The 17,467-nt window shown below is 34.5% G+C and overlaps 1 protein-coding gene across 8 annotated transcripts in view; it reads right to left on the reverse strand.

The window, feature by feature from the left end:
• Nucleotides 1-1,830: 1,830 nt before the first annotated feature.
• The window catches only part of RELCH (RAB11 binding and LisH domain, coiled-coil and HEAT repeat containing), a 120,002-nt gene continuing 104,365 nt past the window's right edge, over nt 1,831-17,467 (reverse strand). For 6 of the 8 annotated variants that reach the window (XR_003793580.1, XM_029223014.1, XM_029223009.1 and 3 more), the window contains 3 exons: nt 16,633-16,721; nt 11,984-12,054; nt 1,834-3,553 (listed from right to left, as the gene is read on the reverse strand). Coding sequence is in view for 6 of the 8 variants with exons in the window: in XM_029223014.1 (XP_029078847.1) it covers nt 3,433-3,553; nt 11,984-12,054; nt 16,633-16,721 (281 nt within the window). In the remaining 2 variants the exon portion in view is untranslated. Of the gene's footprint in view, nt 3,554-11,983; nt 12,055-16,632; nt 16,722-17,467 lie in introns of those variants that run through there. The other 2 variants (XM_029222998.1, XR_003793579.1) reach the window with 2 other exon arrangements.

The raw sequence follows: 17,467 nt of genomic DNA on the forward strand, positions 1-17,467 counted from the left end.
TTGAACAGAACTTTCCAGATATTACTGAAGACTCTTTGGAGAAAAGCAAATAATTTACATTCCTCACCACACTGAACTGAAGGAATTATTTATATGCTATCAAAAACACATAATTAACTTTTAAAATACTGTGGTAAGTTTATATTAACTATTGTGTACTTTATGATTGGTATGCTCTTACAGTGAATGGAAATTTTTATTTTAAGATTTTTTAAAATACACAAAGTAAAACATAAAGAAGGCAATCAACACAAAGTTTCCTGTAGTTAGTCCTGAAGGAAAAATAGGAATGATGAGATGTGGCACTCTCAGATTGTGATTAGAACACAGACTCCACAGATGAAATGCATGCAGAGCATCCTTATGTAGTATAAAAATAGTCTAAAATCCAATTATTTTACCAATATGCAGATACATTTACTATTTTTGATTAGTAGCATATAGCTTTAACATATTATTTTTAAACGTACAGAAATAAAATAGTAACAAACCAAGAACACTGCAACGTTACATTACAACTTTCAAACAAGTCTATTCATATGAAAGGCTAAATTTATTTCACAGTTTGCTTGTAAGAGAGTTAACAACCAAAATAAAGTTGGAATATTGTTACCTGGACAATCTGGAGAATTTTAGGAATTAGAGTAGCCAATTACAAAGCTCTTTAAATATACATTATTTACACAAAAAGTAGTTACGAAATCGGTAATCAGCACAAAATGTTAGCGGCAGTTGGCTATCACTGTTCAAAGATCAACAAGGTAGGTCTAGACAAAGTTATGTCCTTAAAGGTCAAATAATGGTCTAAAATAGTTTATGTTAAAAATCAGGGTCATGAAAAGACAATTCAGCCCACACTGATTTCACCTCCCTAAATTTTAGTTCAGGGACTATTTGAACCAATTTTTCTTTTTTTCTGTAAGAAAAGGAAGTTTGATAGCACCTTGAATTGATATCCCATTAAAATTACTTAAATTACTCACAATTTCATTCAGGTTGTAAGTCAATCTGATGTTTAGCAAAGTAATCTTTCAAAAGGTGCACTGATGGAAACAAATGAAGGTCAAGGATACTATGTATAGAGAGGTAGACAGTGCTACTACTCAAGCATCGCTCTTGGAATAATTTAGCAAAATTGTTAACTACGGCACTTCTGGATTTCTGAAAAATTTTAGTCTCTGGCTTGCTTTGGAGCATAATTTCAAATTAACTTTTCATTACTTTGCAAACTTAACTTTAATTTGTATCATTTTTACTTCTGTTTAAAAAGAGTGAGGATGGGAGTTTTACAGCTTGTTTTGGAAGAACACACGCAGTTTCAGTGATTAGTGACTGTCTTGTGTTTAAAGAATCCATATTTTACCATAAAAATCAATGTGAAAATAAGTGGGAAGTCTTACTGACATTAATATATTTAACAGCATAATAAGGGGGACTCACTTGAGATATACTGTGTATCTTGCTAGCTGGTGCCTTTCCAAAAAAACCATTAGCATTTAGATAAATGGAGTCACAAATTAATAAAAATTATCACATTAAAAATATATTATATTTATTCACCAGGTAATAAACATACTAATTCTACTACAGTTCAAAGCAAATAAGAATTTAAACATTTTTTCTTTAAATCACCTCGGAAATGTATTAATTTTATACAACATAATCTTTTTTTAGTAAAAGTAAACTAAAATAGGTAATTTATATAGCTTATATTCTTAAAATAAAATATATTTTAATGAACATACACTTTCTCATTTCATTTTGCTTGGATGTAGGATATAGTGTTTCAAAATGAAAATAAACACACATAGTAAAAACCAAAACCAAAACAAGTATGCAAAAACATTTTATTTATAATAGATCAACATTTTTGACATGAAAGGTAGCCACTTTCAATTTCTCAGGAATGCCTAGAATCCAACAGTTTCCGTAAAGACTAGTTACTTAACAATTATTTCACTGTAGGTAAAAGAAATAATTTCAGAATAGACTTTTTAAATGGCTTTGCCTATGGCAACTTATTTTATAAGCTTTAATATGTGGTAAGCTAGCTTTCCCAGGAAGTGAATATAATCCACCTATGTTCCAAGTGTATTAAACCAGTTTATACAACAAACATGACAATCACCCATTTGTATCAGCTGTGCTCAAAAGAGAATTCTCTTTACCAAAATATGCATTTTTCAAAAAGGCCTCACATTAACCCCTTAAACCAACCACCTCCCTTCTATGTCCAGGACCACTCTTTTCTACTTCAAGTTGCGTTACTTTAAAGACAACTGTCAAATTCCAGTGGAACGGTACACTGACTTAAGACTCTATGTAATATATATCAAACACAAGAATAGTCACTGACTTTAAGGGACAAGGTGATGACTAACCAGTAATAATTTAGCCAATGTCATTTTTAGTTTAGAGGGAAAAAAGCAGCCCCCAAATGTCCTGAACTTTTCTGTACTTCTCTGTAACACACAGAATGAAAAGATAATCTCTGAAATTAAAATCATTAGAAAACATCTTAATAAAATGTTTTATGTAAATAGGTATTAAATATTAGATTCAAACCATTATTTTCTTCTGTATTTCGGTTTGGGAAAAAATGTCACAATTATTAGGTCTTCTTACTTAAATTTAGTTTTGAGAATTTAAATCTACTACACACCAGTATGTAAAATTCACCTTGGTTAACCACTCCCCATGCTTCTGTGTTGGGTTTCCTCAGGTAAGTCCATTATATGCATGTAAGTGATGGGGAGGTTTAAATAGCACTTAAAGAATATTCATGAGAGTGCTGAAATATTGAAAGTTTCATTATTATCTACTTACTGTAGGATTTGCAATTCAAATTCATTGCAGTATTATAAACACTGTGTGAATGGAATGCACACAATTCCTACAGACACACAAACTGAAGTCCAAAAGGCACAGAGTAATGCTGGTGGCTCTTTCTAGTCAGTTAAGAAACAATAAAAAGTCTGCATTATTCTTTCATAATTTAAATACTTAAGTAATCTCCACTTTTATTACTTTATAACAATGACTGCAAATTTACATTATTTTAAGTACCACTGTAATAGCTTAGTGTATCATACAGATATTTGCTAATATCCCATCCAAAAATTTAAAAAAAACCATATATATATATATATATATATATATATATATATATATATAAAATTATTCTGAAAGACAAGAACATAGAGGAGGGACTTGGTACAGACTATCAACTCAATTTTTTATCACCACAGTTGTAACTCCAAAATTAACAGATATACAGCAATAATCAAAAGCAGTGCAAATATCTTTGGAGGTTAAGATAAAATTATAATGCAAGAACATAAAAAAGAAATTAAAAAAGGCAAGTACTTCAAGTACAAGGAACCAGTCTGCTTGAGGTCCATTTAGTGTTTACTGGGGGCTTCCTTCCTGCTTTTACTTCTTTCTCTGAAACACATTGGCCAACATGGCACCTGATGTTGTCAACTGGCCCATTTTGTTCAAAAACTTGGTCTTTGTATCTTCACTCACTAAGCTTGCAGCAATTGACATTGAGCTAGGAAAGAAATTTTGAAATTCGTGTAAAGCAATTAAAAAACTAAAATATCTATTTTTTCATTTCTTTAGTAGTATAACATTAATAAATGCATTTTGAACTGGTATCACAAAAGGGAAACTAGTATTTATGGAGTAGAGTTTTTTGGTACCATAATAGGTTAGCAGCTTTCATGTTCATTGTTTTTTTAAAGGAAGCAGTGTGGTATAGTGATTAGGAGAAAGTGTGGAATGAGACTGAATCTCGGTTCTGTCATTTACTAGCTGTATGACTTTGGGCAAGTTATTTAGTCTCTGTTTCCTCATCTATAAAATGGAGATAATTCTAGTACCTACCTCACAGGGCTATTTAGGATTATACGAGTGTAAAGTGCTTATTAGCAGTGCCAGGCACGTAATACCATGCTCTAACTGTTAGTTATTCTTCTTATTATCAGCATTACTTCATTTAATTCTTACAGCAACCCTGGGAGATAGATATTATCCCTATTTTCACAGATGAGTAAAGGAAATCTCAGTGAGGTCTTTAACAATCCTAGGACATATTACTTTTTTGGGGGGGCAGGGTTGGGGAGAAAAAACATGTCCTCAGTTGCCAATTGCACTAGTTTTGATGGACAGTGTTAAATCTTTTCCTTTCTTTTTGACCAACCTTCTGTGTAGGAAGTAAGCACAATTTAAATGACTACTAAACACAGCTGGTTTATCATATTACTGAACAGAGTATTGATAAAGGACAATTTTTCAGTGATCCAACAATTGTGCTGTAATGGATTCAGGAATCCAGCTTATTGGCCTTGTGGCTTTGGCCAAGATGCTTTAAATCACTGTGATTCAGTTTCCTCCTCTGTAAAATTTTGTAACTGTTACTGCAAAATATCTTGAGGACTAAGTAAGAGAATATGTTTGAACATGTCAAAGACAATGAATGGCGAGCGAGGTACAGGAGCTCAACAGATGTCTGTTAAATCTACACGTGAAGTATGTGCTGCTACCTAAGACCTCTGGTTCTATGTGGTCTTTAAAGGTGTGTGCTGAGTTACTCAGTTAAATACCCGACCACGATGCCCATCCTGAAAGTCTCTTCTTCCCATGGCTCTCCTGCCAGTACATCAACCTGGTCTGACCCTACGTGCTCTGAATACCCCTCTCTTGCTGCTTTTCCTCTTCCCACAAAGTAATCCTCCATAAGGCTCAGCATTTGGCTCTAGTTCTTCAATTAAAAAACTTACTCATTCTATAAGTTTTAAGTAACATCTCCAGAGGATGACTCAAAAATATTTATTGAATCACATTTTTCCTGAGGGCCAGTCCCACATTACCACTGTTTGCTACATAAAGCCAATGTCTCAAGTTTTTTTTCATACCCTAACTTTAGAAATAACTCCCCACTTTTATTTCTGAGTACAAGTCTTTCACCTCCTTAGGCAGCTTTATTCCTAGGTATGTCATGCTTTTTGTTGTGATGGTAAATGGGAATGTTTCCTTAATTTCTTTCTGATTTTTCATTGTTGGTGTATAGGAATGCCAGAGATTTCTGTGCATTAATTTTGTATCCTGCAAATTTACCAAATTCATTGATTAGTTCTAGTAGTTTTCTGGTGGCATCTTTAGGATTTTCTATGTATAGTATCATGTCATCTGCAAACAATGACAGTTTTACTTCTTTTCCAATCTGTATTCCTTTTATTTCTTTTTCTTCCCTGATTGCCGTGGCTAGAGTGAACATCCTTGTCTTGTTCCTGATCTTAGTGGAAATGCTTTCAGTTTTTCACCGTTGAGTATGAGGCTTGCTGTGGGTTTGTCACATATGGCCCTTATTATGTTGAGGTAGGTTCCCTCTATGCACGTTTTCTGGAGAGTTTTTATCACTCACTTTTATTTCTTTACTTGCCAGTGGTTCTATCCTTTTCCTCTCTTCCCAACAGTGAATATAATGGCTCTCCATTTCAAACTATCATCAAATCTTGTGACTTTATTCTACAACATCTTCTCTATTGTTTACTTTTATTTCTAATGCCAATACTTTACAACTGAATTATTCCAAAAGTTTTAGATCTGGCCTCCTTGCATTAGTCAGATTCACCTCTTAAATAATCACTTCTTTATATCACACCCCTTCTCAAAATCTTCAGTGGTCACTTACTACCTACAAGATAAAATATGCATGGCATTCAAGAAACATAGCAATCTAATTCTTATGTGTGTGTGTGTGTGTGTGTGTGTTTAACCAACCATCACTACTTAACTTCTAGACCCCCTTGAGTCAGGTTTGCCTAGTCTAATTGTTCAAACCATTCTCAACTTAAATATTTCTTCTTTTATCTCGTGTCTAGCCATCTTTTAATTCCCAGCTCAAGCCCTATCTTTTCCATGATGACTTTCCTTAACATTCTAGGTTTATAGTACTGTTTTTTTTTTGTAGGAAACAGTGTTAAGTAAAAGATAAGTATGATTTTAGTTTGTATCTACAAAAACAGGATACATGGCTCAGATAATACTTGAGATACCATGAAGTCTTTTTTAAAAAAATATTTATTTATTTGGTTGCACTGGGTCTCAGCTGCGGCAGGTGGGCTCCTTAGTTGAGGCTCGCCAGCTCTTTAGCTGTGGCATGCAAACTCCTAGTTGTGGCATGCGTGTGGGATCCAGTTCCCTGACCAGGAATCGAACCCGGGCCCCCTGCATTGGGAGAATGCTTCCCTGGGAGTGTGCGCCACCAGGGAAGTCCCCCATCAAGTGTTAATGATATTCTAAGAAGAGTGCAACAATGATGCTAAGGAGTCTGGAAACCATAAGAGATAAAAGTGAAAGGAATGAAGAATGTTTGGTTTGGAGAAGAGAAGATTTAGGAGACTTAAGATAACTCTCTGTGTTACTCATGAAAAATGAGATATATAATATATATCTGCACAGCTGTATATATCCATAGAGCTCTATTGATGCACATCACAATTACCTGGGGGAACTTTTTGAAATGTGGACACCTAGATGTAACCCCAGTGATTCTGATTTTTTCCATCTGGGGTAGAGGACCCACGTATGTATTTTACAAAGCTTTCTAGTGAAGAACCATTACATTATGGCTTTTTTTTTTTTTTTTCTGAAGAAAGAGTTTACATTTTTATCAGTTAGACAAAAGGGTCTGACTCTGACCCCTCCGCCAAATGATGAAAACCTGGTATAGAGAGTAGATGTTATAGGAAGGGAGACTTTAACTCAGGATGAGAAAGGAATATTTTAAAAACAGAGTTGTTAAAAATGAAATGGGCTGCCTTGTAATGTCTTCTTACTGCAGGCTTTCAAGGGATTCTCAGATCTTTCCTTTGCAACTCATAGCCAACCAGCTGTCATTTCTTATTGATTCTGAATCTGTAGAATCTCTTACTTCTGGCCTATCTTTAAAATTATTTATGTCCTAGAATAGTTCTCTCTCTCTCCACATCACTATATCTTGCAAATCAAAGATCACTATTCCTTCTCTTTGAAACCCCTATTTGATTTTTTGACACCACTCTGATTTGCCTCCTATTTCTCAGTTAAGCTTCTCGTAAATGCTGCACTTTCAAAAAAAAATTATTTATTTTATTTATTTATTTTTGGCTGCATTGGGTCTTCGTTGCTGCGTGTGGGCTTTCTCTAGTTGTGGCAAGCAGGGGCTACTCTTCATTGCGGTGCACGGGCTTCTCCTTGCAGTGGCTTCTGTTGTTGTGGAGCATGGGCTCATGGGCTCTAGGTGTGCGGGCTTCAGTAGTTGTGGCTCTTGGGATCTAGAGCACAGGCTCAGTAGTTGTGGCGCACGGGCTTAGTTGCTCCCGGCATGTGGGATCTTCCCGGACCAGGGCTCGAACCCGTGTCCCCTGTATCGGCAGGTGGATTCTTAACCACTGCACCACCAGGGAAGTCCCTTAAACGCCGCATTTTAAATGTTGGTCTAATTCCAGGTCTGAGCTCCCTTTCCAAGTGATATCATCTATCCACCTCTAGTCCTTACCTAAGCCTTTAATTACCACCTATATCCTAATGGTTCCTAAATCTCAATAACTGCTTATAGTGTTTTTCTTCCTGTACCTCAAATTTTAAATATTCCTCTTCAGAACAGTTCCATTTGGTTGTACGGTGCCATCATTCAATCTGGGAATTCTTATTAGATTCTAGTTCTCTCTTACTCTAATCTGTTGCCATGTTAAACTGAGTTCACATTTGAATATATCTTGAGTCCATCTTATTCTCATACTCACTGTTACATATAGGCAGTAAAACATGGTGGTTAAGACCATGGTCTCAAGAACCACAATGCCTGGGTTTGAATTCTGGTTCCTCCACTTAGTAGCTAGGTGGCCTTTGAGCAAGTTACCTAACCTCTGTGTCATCTGTAAAATGGGAATAGTAATAGTATCTACTTCAAAGGGCTATTATGATAAATTATTAGCAAATATATGAAAAATGCTGAGAATGGTGTCTGGTTCATGAATGTATCTTATTATTACCTGCCCATCCATGCCCATACCTGCCTTCATCATGGGTTACTACAGTAGCTTTCTGTTCCACCTGCTTCTCTGTTGCTTGTATTCACTAGAGCATGGCTTCCAAAGCAGTGGTTCTCAAAGTGTGGCTCCTGGACCCAGAGTATTAACATCACCTGGGAATTTGTTGCAATTCAAATTCTCAGGCTCCATCCCAGATCTTCTGAATCAAAAACTCTGGAGATGGCACCCAAAAATTTCCAGGTGATTCTGATGGACCCTAAGGCCTGAGAAGCAAAGTTACTAAGGGTTGGTAAACTAAGGGTCACAGGCCAAATCCAGTCTGCTGCCTGTTTTTGTAAATAAAGTTTTATTGGAATGCAGCCATAGCCATACATTTCCATATTGTCAATGGCTGCTTACTGCTACAATAGCAGAGTTCAATTGTGTACTTGTAACAGAGACCATATGAATCGCAAAGCTTAAAATATTTACTGTCTTTACAGAGAAAGTTTGTTGACTCCTGGCCACAGGATAAGTCCAAACCTCTCACGTAGCATACAAAGTTCTTTATTAATGGTGCCCGTCTACCTTTATAGACTTATCTCTATTGTTCTCCCGTACATACTCTGTGCTGTAGCTTTAATTACAGTTCCCAAACATGCTTTTCTGAACTTTTGTCCTTTTGCACAGTGCTGATATTTCTGCATGTAATCCCTTTTCTCTTTTCTTTTGCCTCCGGTTGGAGGGTGGATCAGTTCATTACTTTGGAAACTGGTACATACAGAGAAAGAATTGAACATTTATCTTGTCTTTACTATATAAACGGTATAACTTGGTAAAAATAGTACATATGGGGGACGGTTTTCTTTCTGAAGAATTCTAGCTCACAAATGAAGAAGGAATGATAGAGTAATACATTTTGTAATTGCTAATGAATTAACGGATCTGGCATTCATCATTAATAGACGTTAACATCACCAAAAAAAGAGAGAAGCAGACATTACCTGCCTCACGATGAAAACACACCTCCTCCTATGTAGAAGTCTTGGCAAATAAAAAACATGCCCCAAACCTGATTACATCTCTAGATCTAGATCCAACTAGTAAATTTATGGGAAATACAGAGGAACATTTTGAACCACACAAGGGAAATGCAGTTAGCAAGATTTGGACTGTGGGAACCTCTATAGGACAAATGACTCAGTTCCTTCAACAAGTAAGTTGTATGGAGAAAAAAAGAGATACAAGGGGGAACCTCTGAATTAAAAGAGATTCAAGAAACATATTAACCACTTATAATATATGGAATGTTGGATCCTGACTCAAGGAAACAAACTGTAGGGAAAAAACGAACAACAAATCAATAATGACATTTATGAAACAATTAGAAATTTGAACAAAGGCCAGATAATAAATGATATTAAGGAGTTGTTATGGTGTGATGATACTGTGTTTATGTTTAAAAAAATAGCACTTATCTTTTAGAGATGTACATCAGAATATGGGAGGGGAGAAGAGTTGGGTATAGATGAAATAAAATTGACTATGAGTTGATAATTGTTGAAGCTGAGTGATGAGTACATGGGAAATCATTATACCATGTTTATTTTTGTGTTAATTTGAAATTCTCTACAGTAAGAGTTAAAAAAAATAAATGATAATATAGAGGATTTGAATAACATTTACAATAGCCAGGACATGGAAGCAACCTAAGCGTCCATCGACAGATGAATGGATAAAGAAGATGTGGTACATATATACAATGGAGTATTATTCAGCCATAAAAAGGAACGAAATTGGGTCATTTGTAGAGATGTGGATGGATCTAGAGACTGTTCTACAGAGTGAAATAAGTCAGAAAGAAAAAACCAAATACCGTATATTAATGCATATATGTGGAATCTAGAAAAATGGTACAGATGAACCGGTTTGCAGGGCAGAAATTGAGACACAGAGTAGAGAACAAATGTATGGACACCAAGGGGGGAAAGCAGAGGCACGTGTGGGTGGTGGTGTGATGAATTGGGAGATTGGGATTGACATGTATACACTGATATGTATAAAATGGATGACTAATAAGGACCTGCTGTATAAAAAAATAAATTTTAAAAAAAGAGTTAAAAAATAAATGATAATATAGAGGATTTGAATAACATGGGAAAATATGATTATAAATGTGAACTTTTTTTTTTTATTAAAAAGGAAGGTCATATAACCAAAGCAATCTTAGAAAGTTACAAAGAGATTTCTTTCTTGTAAAATTCCTGCATGATAATTCATGAAATTTCATTTAGAATGTATTTCACATATAATTTTTCTCAGTTTTGGTCTAAAACCTTTTACACCTTAAACTAATAAGGCACCAAATAATTTTAATATTTAATATACAACAAATGAACAGAATTATTTGCTTTAATGTTAACTTTATGGATTTTGTGTTCAGAATAGAAACCTATCAAAGTATGTCTATTGTTTTATAACTTTCCATGGCTAAAATGATAGAAGAGCTCCCACCATTCTAGGAGACTAAAGCAAGAGTTCTGACTCATAGTAAAAGGCAAAAGACTCTGTGTTTGTGGGGGGGGGGGGGTTGTGGGTGTGGAGGAGTGTGTTTCTGTGTATCTAGCCTGACAAGATGAAACACTTATTCCTGGTAGTCAGTTTTATAAAGGAAACACCATTGAGCTTTTCATGCCTAACAGAGTCCATTTAAGATCAACTGGTCAAGGGTACTTCAGAAAGAGTTAGAGACTACTTGTAAATTATTTCCTGTCCTGAAATGCCCAACTTTATTCTTTCACATCTATGTTCATATTTTAATTTCACTGAATCTTTGAATTCTAATTAGTTTGGTTAAAAGCATGGGACTAGAACATTCACAAGTTGACAATCCTTTATGCAGTGAATCAAGTTAAATCTTACAACTCCTCTCATAAATTTCTACAAACTACATTCACCAGTGATTCCCAAATCCAGCTACCTATCAGAATCTGTTTGGAAGCTTGTATTTATTTTATTTTATTTTTATATTTTACTGAAGTATAATTGATATACGATCTTATATAAGTTACAGGTTTATAATATAATGATTCATAATTTTTAAAGGTTGTACTCCATTTATAGTTATTATAAAATATTGGCTATATTCCCTGTGTTGTACAATATATCCTTGTAGTTTATTTTATACATAATACTTTGTACCTCTTAATTCTCTACTCCTATATTGCCCCTCTCTCCTTCCCTCTCCCCACTGGTAACCACTAGTTTTTTCTCTATGTCTATGAGTCTATTTCTTTTTTGTTATATTCACTAGTTTGTTGTATTTTTTAGATTCTTCATATAAGTGATATCATACAGCATTTGTCTTTCTCTGACTTATTTTGTTTAGCATAATACCCTCCAAGTCCATCCATGTTGTATATCGCAAAATTTCATTCTTTTTTATGGCTGAGTAGTATTCTACTGTATGTATGTATGTATGTGTGTGTGTGTGTATGTGCATGTATATATATATATATACATATACGCGCGCACACACACACACACACACACACACACACACACACACACACACACACCACGTCTTCTTTATCCATTCATCTGCTGATGGACACTTAGGTTGCTTCCATACCTTGGCAATTATAAATAATGCTGGCTGCTATGAACATTGGGGTGCATATATCTTTTCAAATTAGTGTTTTTGTTGGAAGCTTTTAAATATACAGATCCCTAGGCTGACTCAGAATGTTGAGGTCACAGAGAATGAGATAGAGATCTGAATTTTATATTTCCCAGATGGTTTATGGATTAGCATTAGAGAAGCTGCTGTTTTAAAGGATTTTCTTGTCTTCCAAATTAATGACTACAAAATAACACAATATAAAACACTACACCCACCTGAAGAAATTTATATAGAGAAATTAAGGTTAACTAAAGCCTTAAAAAAAGAATTAACGTCTTACCCTTGAGGCTCTTGGACGGTCTTGTTCTCTACTTTTTGTTCACATTCTTTTATCATGGAAGTTAAAATAACCTGATTTAAAAAAAATGACTTTAGAGAAATACTGTTAACATAGTAAAATGCTATGGTTTAAAGTTTTTAATTGAATTTTTAATATTCCCATAAGCTAATATGTTAACTAAAAATTGAAAATTTTGGCAGTTACTTAGTTAAAGGAATTCACACTGGATTGCTAGACTAGGTACCGAAATAGCTTTAAAAGATCTCAATCGTATAACTCAATAATTCACTTTGATTTTCACTAACCTTCCTTCTGAGTCTGATTCCATTCTCCCTTAGCTTTCCCCACTATCTAATGTTAAAAGTAAAATTTATATACATTTAAAAAATACACATACCATGGTCAGACATATTTTCCCAGTAAAAGCTGTTCTGTCCCTTGTCCCTTGCTTTTTCCAGGTTGCTAAAAGCAAGATGCTCTATTTTAAAGTCTAGGGCAGAGACCAGATATAGGTCTGTGGTCACTAAAACTGGGGAGACAATGGGTGTCTAAGAGTTGCTATCACTCTTGTGGGGAGACTGAGTGAGTAATGGAAAGGGTGGAGGGATGGAAGCTACTGCCCCAAGTGCTGGCACCCACACCAGAAACCAAATGGCCCTCTTGAATTTTCTTGGCCCATATTTGTGCACGGAGGTCACTAGACAACAAACTTATTGTCACCCTCTACGTGCTAGGCATGTTTTTAGACACAGAGGATGCAGCAAATAGACAACATTCCCTCCTTGTGGAGAGCTTATGTTCCTTTGTTATAGACAACAAACACAAAAAATAAGTAAATCATATAGTATATTACAAAGTGATAAGGCCTTTGGAAAGAACACTGAGTGAGATAAGGGGTATAGAAGGCCAAAGTGAAGAATATTACAATTTACATGGAGGTGTTCTAAGCAGGTTTCATGGAGAGGATGATATTTAAGCAAGAACCTGAGGGACATGAGGAGTAAGTGTGTGAGACCCTGGTTAGAGGCTGAGCAAAGACTCCAGGTGGGAGTATGTCTATTGTATTCTAAGCCTGGAAGCCAGAGTGGTGGGTGCAGAGTGAGCAAGGGGGAATGCAGAAGGTGAGGCCCGGGAGGTAAGGAGGAAGGAGCTGGGTCCTCTAGTGCCTTGCAGATTATGGTAAAGACTTTTGATTTTGTAATGTTTTCCTGCTCTCTCATCTGACACATTACAGATTTAGTTTGTTTGGCTCTTTTCTTTTGCATCAGTGTTTTTTTGGGAGAGTTTTTGTACTTTCTCTTCCGCTCCCTGTATTGGCCGTTCCCTCCAGTATCCTTTTTCTTGTGTGTATATTTTCATCTCTGTCTTTGATGTCAGAGGCTTTTTTCAAATGGTTGGTGATCTTGGGATATCCACTAAAGACTGAGGTACTAAAACATTGATTAGAATCTCTTCATGCATGAGTAAATTCACTTTAAGGTGACTCTGGCACAAACTTTCTGCCAATCTTTTTTTCCCTGCAAATATAATTCTGGCTGCCACCCCATTCCTGGAGCTAAGAAGGAGAAAGGTAATGAGGTTTCTAATGACTAACTATACCTTTGACTTAATTTCCCTTCTTTCATTATAGCACCTTATTCCTGCTCTCAGCTAGGCCTGATATCTCAAGTCTAGAAAGGAAAGCTCCAGTCTTCCACCAAGGTTCAAAAGGGAATCTGGGAGTCTGATCCTTTCAAAAACTTTTAACCACTCCCCCTATTTTCAGTCCCACCCTACACTAATGGAAGGTAGTGAAAATAAGGCTTCTTATTTGTTCTATTCTACAAGTAGTCTTCATTTTCGATGCAAAAATCCTGAACAGAATACTAGTAAACTGAATCTACCTTCATATAAAAGGAATTATATACCATAACCAAGTGGGATTTATTGCAGTAGTGCAAAGGTTGCTTTAACATGTAAAAATCCATTAATATAAAACATTGTAAGAGAATAAAAAACACAACCATGTAATCATCTCAACTGATGCAGAAAAAAACATTTGACAATATTCAACACCCTTTCATGATAAAAATACTCAAGCAACTAGCAAAAAAAGTGAACTTCCTCAGGCTGATAAAGGGAATCTATAAAATATACAAAGCAAAAATTGAGAAAACTGAAAGGAGAAAGACGTAACTCACAATCATAATTTTAACATGTCTTTCAATAGCTGATAGAACAAGCAGATTACAAAAAACTAATACAAATATAAGAGAACTGACTCATAAAATTAACTACCTTTACCTTATGAAAAAAATCCATGGATCAATAAAAATATAATGGAAATGAGAATCTAATTTGAACTAAATGATAACAAAGCTACAATGCAGTAAAAGGGATGTGGCTAAAGGAGCGCTTAGAGCCTTAAATTTATGTATCAGAAAAGAAGAAAAGTTAACAAGTAAATAATCTAAGTCTCCTCCTTAAGGAGTTAGAAAAACAGAAAAAAAAATCAAATCTAAAGAAAGCAGAAGGAAATAAAGATGAAAATAGAAATCAATGACACTAACACATAGAGAAAAGTCAACACAGCCAAAAGTTCAATATTTGAAAAGGTTAATAAAATTGATAAACCCCTATCAAAAGTATTTTAAAAAGAAAGCAAGAAACAAATTGATATCAGAAGTAAAAGAGGGGTAGCAATATAATAGATCCTACAGTAAGGAAAAGGGAAAAAAATAAAAGTATTACACAAGAATCTATTATTTACAGGTGACTTTTCTACACTTGAAACTTATAAAAATTCCAGTGACATTTTGTTATTAGAATTAATAATAAAGTTTCTCAGGTTGGCCAGACATAAGTTCAACATACAAAAGTTATATTATTTCTAAACATCAGCAAGAAAGGGTTAAAAACCATATAATCCTAAAAAAGGTAGCATTATAACATTATAGATATAAAGTGACAGTTTTTTCAAACAAAGTTATAAAACTTTATTAAAAGACATTAAAGGAGATCTAAATAAACATAAGATATAGTATATTCTGGATAGGAAGACTCAAAATCATGAAGTTGATGTCTCCCCCAATTAATTTATAGAATCAACTCAATTTCAATCAGAATCTCAATGAGATCTTTCTTGGAGTCTCATAAAATAATCCTAAAATTTACATAAAAACGCTAAGGGTCATGAACAGTTCTAAAAAAGGACAGGGTGCTGGACTTGCCCTATTAGATTTTAGGACTTTTTAACAAGGCAACTGTAATGAAGACAGGGTATCAATGTTACAATAATTGAGAAAGAGACCAGTGGAAAAGAATGTTCCCTAATAACAGACACATGCATACAAGGAAACATCATCTATGATAGAGGTGGCACTGCCAATCAGTATAGACATGATGCACTGTTCAATAAACAATAATGGGACAACTGGTTATCCATATAGAAAAAAATGTAACTTAAGCACTACCTCACATCATATGTAAAAACTAATTTTAGATGGATTAAGAATTTTACTGTGAAAATACAACTTTAAACATTTTAAGAAGTATAGGAGATCATGTCATGGAACTGATCAATCAATCTATTAAAAAATTAAAAATCAGTGTTCAAATGGGCCAGAAATGTGAAAAAACATCAAAAATTGGAAAAAGATATTCATAAAACACAAAACTGACTGAATACTAATATTCCAATTATATAACAAACTTCAAGGAAATAATAGGAAAAAAGACAACCCAAAGTGGGAAAAATGGGCAAAAAGCCTAAAAAGGCTTTGACGTTAGTGAACATACAAATAATTCTCAAGTTTGACAATAATCAGGGAAATGCAAATGAAAACCATAATGATATACCACTTTATATCTACTGAATTTAAAAAGTCTAAGAATACCAAGTGTTGACAAAGATATGGATGAAAAAGCTACATACTCCTGCATGCTCCTATCAGGTCTGAAAAGTGTCCTTTCGGTGCAGCACTTTGATCAGTAGTGATCGTAGAGACAGAAGTTTTGTTGGATTACTGTGATGGTAATGAATACGACGTACCAACAGACAGTGTGAAAGTTGAGAGAGGGGGTGTAAACTGCTGGGAGGAAAAAGAGATATGAGGGAGGGATGAAGAGAAGATTTTGTTTTTGTTTTGATTTGTTTAGGAGAGAAGAGTCAAACACAATAATAGGTTAAAGAAAAGCTGCTAGAAAAACAGGCTGAAGATATAGAATAGGAAATAAATGACAAACAGGGTTTTGGAGAATACAGGAAGACAAATAGAATGAAAAGAGTTATGAGGAAATGGAGAGAGAAAATAGAAACTTTGCTTCTAAGAAAGTTAATGGTCAGAGATAATACTGTACAGCATTTTATAGATAAAAAGCATTTCACATACACTCTCTTACTAAATTCTAACTATATTCAGTGAAGGACAGTACGTTATTCCTACTTTAGAGAATTAAACAGAAGCTCAAAGATGTTGAAGGAGTGTCTTAAGATCTCATAGCTAGTAAATAAATCCATAAAATGATGCTGAACTAGACTTTAAAAAATTAGGCACAGCATATCATAATCACACCTCATATGGAGAGGAATCAAAGTCTATATAGGAGATATTAAAACACATGAACATGGCACTGATAATCACAGTGGCTTAATCATGATAGTGGCTTACCTCATGCTCTGGAGAAAGATGTTCCATGTCAATTCGTAAACATCTGAGACCAGGTAAGAAGTGATTAACCATTAAATCCTCTGAAATGACTTGAGATGAGGTAGTTAAGGAGATTAAAAAAAAACAAACTGGTATGTCCAACAGAACAACAGAAGAATATAGAAGAAGCAGATCTCTTAAATGCTGCCTATGGCATGCTGATCACTTAGAGCAAACAGGCTTCTGTCAAGCACGATCTGTATTTGTTGAGTTAGTTACTTGTCAAGAGGCAACTGTGTTTATTCCCACAAATCTCCTTATGTCAGTGGCATTGATTATTGTAACAGCACATAATTTAATTACATGGTATGTAAACGTATGAAATAATAAGGGTGAAAATTAAATCATGAAATTTAATTGGATGTTTAAATGAGTATGAAAAGTAAAAAAATTAATGTTTCCATGACAACTAAGTTGAAAGTTTCAGAAAAAATTGATAAAGGCCAGTTGCTTAAAACACTGTTGCTTGGATACATATAGCTGATTCACTTTGTTGAACAGCAGAAACTAACACAACACTGTAAAGCAATTATACTCCAATAAAGATGTTAAAAAAATTGCTGCTTAATTATATATATGACAACTATAAATATATACATATTTAAATATAAAGAAAAATATAAAAATCTAGAAAAATTCAGTACCCAGTATCAGAAATGTTTCTGGATTCTCTTTAAAGAAACTTAAGCTAAAATTCATAGACAATTATATTATGAATGTGGTTCACCTAAGAAAGCTGATGTTTAATTCTAATCAGCAGACACACAAAAGAAATGCCTCAGTCCTACATCAAAAG

The sequence above is a fragment of the Monodon monoceros genome, unplaced genomic scaffold, assembly GCF_005190385.1.
Source record: "Monodon monoceros isolate NGI ecotype Baffin Bay Population unplaced genomic scaffold, NGI_Narwhal_1 Super_Scaffold_1, whole genome shotgun sequence".
In the NCBI taxonomy this organism is placed as follows: Eukaryota; Metazoa; Chordata; class Mammalia; order Artiodactyla; family Monodontidae; genus Monodon; species Monodon monoceros.